Source organism: Delphinus delphis, chromosome X (assembly GCF_949987515.2).
Source record: "Delphinus delphis chromosome X, mDelDel1.2, whole genome shotgun sequence".
In the NCBI taxonomy this organism is placed as follows: domain Eukaryota; kingdom Metazoa; phylum Chordata; class Mammalia; order Artiodactyla; family Delphinidae; genus Delphinus; species Delphinus delphis.
This window is the reverse complement of record NC_082704.1, coordinates 37177022-37184365: the sequence shown is the minus strand read 5'-3', so window position 1 is coordinate 37184365 and position 7344 is coordinate 37177022. Positions and strand designations below refer to the sequence as shown.

At 42.8% G+C, this 7344-nt stretch overlaps 1 protein-coding gene across 1 annotated transcript; it reads right to left on the bottom strand.

The window, feature by feature from the left end:
- Positions 1 to 230: 230 nt before the first annotated feature.
- SERPINA7 (serpin family A member 7) lies at positions 231 to 6034 on the bottom strand. Its single transcript, XM_060003085.1, has 5 exons — positions 5996 to 6034; positions 3806 to 4441; positions 2454 to 2727; positions 1602 to 1749; positions 231 to 1058 (listed from the first exon to the last, which is right to left on the bottom strand). The coding sequence occupies exons 1-5, from the start codon at positions 6000 to 6002 to the stop codon at positions 861 to 863; spliced, it is 1263 nt and encodes a 420-aa protein (XP_059859068.1). The 5' UTR covers positions 6003 to 6034; the 3' UTR covers positions 231 to 860.
- Positions 6035 to 7344: the final 1310 nt, after the last annotated feature.

The following is a 7344-nucleotide window of genomic DNA, read 5'->3' as shown; positions in this document are numbered from 1 at the left end:
ATGGGGGTAGAAGGGCATGAACAGACAAGGGAAAATTGCTGAAGGATCTGAGGATAGGGAGGTATCAAACTTCAGTGAAACTAACCAGGAGATTTATACTTGAGCAAGTGGGACTGAGGTACAACATTTGGAAAGGAGTCTGATTAGAATACAGAAAAGGAAGGGCCATGAGATATAATATGAATGAATCACTTTCCTTCTCCACTGCCAACTTATAGCTTATCAATAAGGAAACTTTTTAGGGGCAAGGTGGGCTTGTACAGTGAAGTTCATCTCTGTCTCTATTGCTTTTTTGTCCCATGCTTGTTAGGTCACAAAAGCGACATCCCTAGCAGTAGCTCTCAGTCGGTGACTCAGTCCTGTAGTGAAAACACCTTTTTACAACCCACCAATGGCAGTTCTGGCAAGAACACAGAGAACAATTTTGATGGGGTGGGAGGAAGGAAGTTGAGAAGTTCATACATAATCTACTGCATTTATGTTGCTTAATATTCATTGTACTTATTATGAAAATAATGGGTTAGGAGGACCTGACCTGCATTTCAACTATTCTCCAAGAGGGCAGAAGACAGAGCATTTGTCAGCCCAGTAAAATTCCTTGGAGCTAACTAACTGGGGTTCTGACAAAGAGGAGTGCATTGACATGGGGCCTTCTTTTGCTTTGGGTAATGAGTCACTCATTGACTATCTGAACATAAGAGTGGCCTCTTTCACACCCAATGCAGTTCGGCTAGGGTCCAGTCTCCACCCCTGTACAAAGGAAAGCACATCCAAGCCCACATCGATCACATCAGGCTATACTATTTATTTATTTCTCATTGCAATAAGCACATGCAATTAGCCAACAACCTCTTTCCCAACTACACTTCTGTTGGGTCCACAATTTTCCCTAGAAAGAGAATACTCCTGGTGTTTTTCTCCAATATCAACAACAAGAAGGATCTATCAAACTGGATGATAGGATGAAGAAGAGTTATTTCAGGCTGATTCAGAAATCTGACTTCAGGGACAGCTTCAGTTCCCTTTTCACCAATATGCAGCACAGCCTTGTGGGCAGCCTGTGGAGGGGGGGGAGAATAAATATTGCTGATCCCCTGAAGAAACAGGAAACATCTTGGAACAGTTTAGAAGCAGGAAAGAAGAAGGAAGGATGGGGCCACCCCTTTCCTGTATTGTGTTGATGGTGCTTGAATATGAAGGACACTTGTCTAAGTGTAGTTAATGACTCTCTGGTGATTTTAGAGCTAGATGTCAAGGAACCACCACTCTTTCCATGGCTTTCTGCCTCTAGAAGTCACTTATTAAGATTTCCCCTGCCCCCGCCACCTCCTCAAGAACTGTATCGCATCAGAGTCAATTCTTATGATTAAGTTCTTCTATCAGAATCATTTAGGACATGAAGGTCAAGGATGGAAGTAACTGTTACAATGACTTGTTTGGGGGTAATGAGAATGGCCCTGGAGTAAACCTGGCTTAGGAAAAGTCATTCTGCCTCTACAGGCTTCAGAATTATCACTGATAAAATGAGAGAGTTGAATTAACTGACTCTCAATGGCTCTTACATCTAAAGGATATTAAAGGACTCTAATCTACCAACTTACATTGGAAAGTTTAAGACCATTGTCCTTTGTGAGTCCAGAAAAATCAGCAGTGTCAGCAAAGGCATCCTGGATGCCCATCTTCAAAAGGATGGCTCCAAGGTCATATGTGGCAGAAATGGAAAACTTTGGAACAAACAAGTTAATCCACCTGTGGAGAAAGGGGAAGGGAACATATGGCTATCAGTACACCAAGCTCATGATTCCCTCCCTCTCTGTCTCCATGTTATTGTATTGGGCGCTGCTCCTCCCCTAGGTATTGACAACCACTACTATGCAGGCCAACACGTGGCACCAAAACCTCAGAAGTTATCCTGGAAGGAATGCTCTCTGGTTCAGCCCATTTGGGACTGCAACAATGGAAGTTGGAAGATGTGACCCACTTATAATCTCTGGGGGTGTTCATGAAGGTTGGGAAGCCAGTGGCATGAATGTCAATGGGTAGTACCAGGGGGAATTTCATCGTTTTCCATCTAGCACTTCCAGCTCAGTATGAAATATCTATCAATATCCTACCCATCCCCCAAGCTCCACTTGGACTCTGGGGAAGGCACCAATTTACTAGCTGGCTGACTTTGGATAGTTCATTTTATTTTTCTAGTCCTGATTTCTTCATTTGAAAAATGCCTATAATACTATCTCCTTTGCAGGTTTGTTGATGTGCTTAGGTGAAATAAAGTATGTAAAGTGCCCAGCAAAGGGATTGGCAAAGAGTATGTCCTCACTATATTGTAGTGATCAACACACACCTCCTAAGTGGTTCAGAGTGAGTCTCCTGCCTCTGGGTTTCTGCTGAATTCGGTCTCTGTGCCATTATGCCCACCCTCCACTTCTCACATCATCTAAGATGTTTACCCCTTCCGCAGTAAGCGGTTCCACTTCTTCAGTGTTTTAGATGACATGGCCCCTTCCACCCACTCAATCTGGCCCTCCTTGGGAAGGACAAAGAGTGCCAGAGCATTCTTGCTGTAGTCCATTTGCAGCACTGTGCAGTTCAGCTCTGTATCCACCAGGTGATAGTATTGTTCAATCTGGTGCATCATGGGCACTTGCACTGTTGTGGTCTTGTCCACTAAGAAACTGGAACCCTCTTCTGTCTTGGATGGATCAAAAGGATTTGCCCACTGGGCTTAAAATACAAAGAGAAGAGAGTTGTTTGTTTAAAACCAGTATTTGTGCCAATATGAACTTCTCTATCAGTCATCTAATCTAGTAATTAATACCACCACAGAGGTAGGTACCTTCTGTCAACCAGTTTTACAAATGAGTAACTGAGGATCAGGGAGAGAATGTGACTTTACATGTTCTCCCAGGTAGCTGGTGGCAGAGCGAGGAGTCACACCCAGGGTTGTTAGACTCCATGTTCAACAGATGTTCCATCTGTGTTCAGAACCACTATACTTACACTAAACCCATCAGAGCCACAGTTTCCTCTTCCGTAAAAAGGCATAAGCACATCCAACACACAGGGTGAAATGAGACAACAGATCTGTTCTGCCGTTTTATCCGTCTACAAGTGTGTGATTTGTGGCCAAGAACCGTTCACTCCTCCACCAAACATGGCTGACATGTGCTGTAGAACCAGCAGAAATCATTTGGGCACAGCACCTTCAGGAAAGAGTCACATGATTCTTGTTGTTACAAGCACCAGCTTTAGAATCAGACAAACCTGGGTGGGAATACCAGCTCTGAAACTTATTAACTGTGTGAACCTGGGCACTTGTGAAGATTAGATGAGACAAAATGTGTGTGAACCACACATGTAGCATGGTGCTTAGTATATAGTGGGTACATAGTACATGATAGCGACATGATAGTCTTTATGTAACATGCCCAAGAATGAACAGCAAGTGAGGGTCACTTTAAGGTTTAAAACTAATTCTGTTTACCTGCCAAGTGCAAGCTTGTCTCACCTCACCAAATCTTTTGGAAACCATGATTCTGTAGCTAGATGTGAGGAAGGTGTTCATACCATTGTAACTAACCTCTCTGAAAGTTCCCTCTCCCTAGAAATTTCCTGGGCTCATCCACGAGCTGTGTATCCCTCCTGGAAGATCCAAAACTACACACAGCTATGTCCAGTGAAGCAGGTCACTGTAGTATAAGGGACACCTACTGATGCCAGTGAGAAGACACCACGAGCTTCCCCAAGTGCCCCATGAAATTATTGGAACACTGAACTAGAAATGGACATCTTAGAACCTTACCTTTAAAGAAAATATAGTTCACCAGAACCATAATGGTGTTTGGTTTGAGGTCTTGGATGAGGCCCACAATTTTCCCTTTGGTTTTCCTCTCCACATGACTATTGATCTCCTGCTGGGCTGCAGAAACATTGGAGAAGTTTGTAGAAAAGACTTCAGTCTCATAGAGGTTGTTGACATCATCCAAGAACTTTGCCAGTGGTTTCAGCTGCTTCCCAATGAAAAGGGCATTTCCCATCTGTAATTCCAGCTCCTTCTTTGGAAAATTCAGGGAACAGATCAGGTACTGGAAGCCCTGCTGGATCTCTGCCATTGTGGTGTCTGTAAGGTTGAACCCCAAGCTTTCCAGGATTTGAGTTTGGGTGCTGGAGCAGGCCCCAGTGGAGAGCATGGCCAAAGCTGCAGAGATGCTCACAGGGGAAAAGAAGATGTTCTGATCTGGAGTCTCCACGGTGAACCTCCGGTACAGGTTGAATGCAAAGTCAGCATTGATAGATGACATCTTATAGAAAGTGGCATTTTGTTGGGGGGAAAGGCAGGAGGTTATTTTGCCTTCACAGCTGTTAGGTGGTGCACAATGAAGCCCAAGTACCAAGAAAACCAGATAGAAGAACAGTGGCATTTTGGAAGGAGGGTAATCTATAAGAGATGAGGTGAGAAAACCATTGGGGATCTTAGCTGGATGAAAACTCTGAACCAGAAACACGTAATATTCACCCATTGTGATTAGTAAAACTGTAGAAAATATTTACTGGTGTGCTCACTAGGGCCTGTGGGGAGGCCTTTCTCACCTGAAAAACTGATGCCACATCTAATAGGAGCAGGAAATAGGTGGCCTCCTGAGGCCACAGAAATAATGGCAAGGACTGTCATTCAGATGTAATAGTGACATATGAAAACTCTGGGAATAAATCAAATTTATGGAAATTGAATTACTTTTTATTTGAACCAGAGGCAACCTTTTGGAGAAGGAAGACTCTTTAGATAAAATTAGCAATCTCTCTGCTTACATTATTTTTTATAGATAAGAATTTAAATTTTTTTTAATTTGGTGTTTTTCTTAAGGTAAAATCTATGAGAGATAAGAGAATATCTGTACTTTTCTTTGGATAAAAGACAAAGGAGAATAATTTTCACAAGATATGTTTAATTGGAATGGAAGGGTGGTAGTTTATGGAGCCATGTATAAGGTCATGACCTGAAATTAATGCATTCATGCAACATATGGAAGTCACAGGAATATTTCTAAACAACAGGAAGATTAAAGTATAGTTTTTGCATTTCAGATCTCTCACCATCAGTATCATCTAAAGAGTCATATTTAAGTTGCAAGACATCTTATCACTATTATTCTTAAACTCATTCAGGTTTCTTTTAATTATTAGAGCAGAAGCCAGAAAATATGATGTAAGATTCTCCGAGCCTGGATGAGTATGAGGCAGCAGAGAAAGGGAGTCAGCTGTGGAATCCAGTGACCATGGATATGAGTGATAGGAAGGAAGAGCTAGCCCTCCATTCTCTTCCTGAGTGATCTCATCCACTTCCAGGAACTAAACTGCCATTGCACAAAACTACATACTGTATTGCAGAGTGTACTGTGTTCCCAGCCATTTGTCCAGCTGCCTACTGCATATAGCCAACAGAATGTTCCACACATACCTCAGTTTCAATTTGGAAATCTCAGTTTCCTAAAGTAAACGCATCATATTTTTCACCCTCAAGGCTGCTCCTTCATCTTCATTCCACCTCACTGTCTATTGAGGCTCCCATGCCAGAAACCTGGGAGTCATCCTAGGGGCTTCTTCATTCTCATTTCCCACATCTAATGAGTCATGATGCCTTATGAGTACTACCTTCTAAATACCTCTCAAAACTGTTCCTTTCTCTCCCTTTCTACTGTCACTGCCTCAGTTCATGGACTGAACTACTTCACCAGCTCCTAGCAGGTCACATGACCTTCAGTCTCTCCCACTCCAATCCCCCTGCTTCTACCCTTCTATCCAATCTCCACATTGTCACCAAAGTCCTTTTTCTGAAAAAGTCACAGAGGCTGGTAGGAGGTCAATTATCAGATGATTATTACCTCTAGAGACCTTGGCCTCTAGAGGTAATAATTTGGAGCTCATGGTTATTTGGGATTCTGACTTGTTGATAGAGATGCTCAAGGTTCCAAAAGAGAAAAAATGTACTTACAGCACATGCCCAAGAAGCCACTTGCATCTCTCAGAAAGCAAAATCTTTCCATTTTTATAACATGCCCTGTATTGCAAAAGTAGAGTGTTCTTAGTTACTCATTAACCCCAGGCATTAGCCCTGGGGTGATAGTTTCAAAGCTGGTGTACAAAACCAAGGCCAAAAAGAACAAAGTGAAAAATGATAAGGATAGAACTTTGAATGATTGCTTTGCTGCCACATCCTTCATCTATAACAAGAGAGGAAGAAGATTGTCAGAGCAGGCAGGGCCCATGTTCATGCTAGGAAATGTGTCTTTTCACCAGGCAGGATGAGAACCAAGGGCAAACATGCCAAAAGGCAGCAGGGCAAAGATTATTTTCTCCATCACAGCCAAACAGTGCTGGGATAAGCAGCCTTTTGAGAGAAAAATATACATAGGCAGAGGCTGGGTGTATCTCTTTTAATGGGTGCTGTAGAAATTACTTATGCATTGGCTTGTAGGAGATGATGTCAAAGGTAGCTTCCAATGCTAGACTTCTGATGCTATACACATCTATGTCTGCTCAGGGGGAAAGCAGTCCTGTCCTCTGGTCACTATAATCATCTGTGCCATTGCCTGTGTCACAGGACCCCAAAAGAGAACACAGAAGGAGCCAAGGAGTGTGGAATCAAAGATTTCATTGTTCGGTATTCACTATGTACTGAACTGTGTGCTGCAAAGAAGCAGTGGGAGCAAAGAGCACTGGACTCAGTCAGGAGACCTGAGTTCGACCTTGCCTCTGCCAATTTCTAGGTCTAGTAGTAGTAGTAGTAGAAACTCCTGCTTATTGAGTATTTACCATGTGCAGGATGTGATGTGAAGCATCTAATTCCAGACACTCACTTCTTCAGGACTATGTTAAGGATATGTGTATGTTAAGATTGGGATGAATGTTGAGGAAATGGGAGCTAGTTTGAGATAAACTTAGATCACAGTCTATGGTAGGACTTGGAAACCAGGTTAAATAGTGCAAACTTTACCTTGAGGGCACTAGAAAGCCACTGGAGGATTTTGACAAAGCAGTAACTAGATAGAGGGTGATTGTACTGTGACATTGTTTCTTCTCAAGCAAACATAGACAGAGCTCCTACTGTGTGGAAATGACCACACTTAATAATGGGATTTCAAAATCCCACTGCTGCTATCAGTCCTGAACCCAAGGGATCTTTCCAACTACCTGACACCCACTGCCCAAACTGAACAGGAGAGGGCACACCTCACATATAGGATGGTCATGGGTGTATTTGTCCTGCAGCAAGGCAATGGAAAGCTCAGATCTCCCAACACTGAAGTCAGTCCATACTCACTCTTGATATACAACATACAG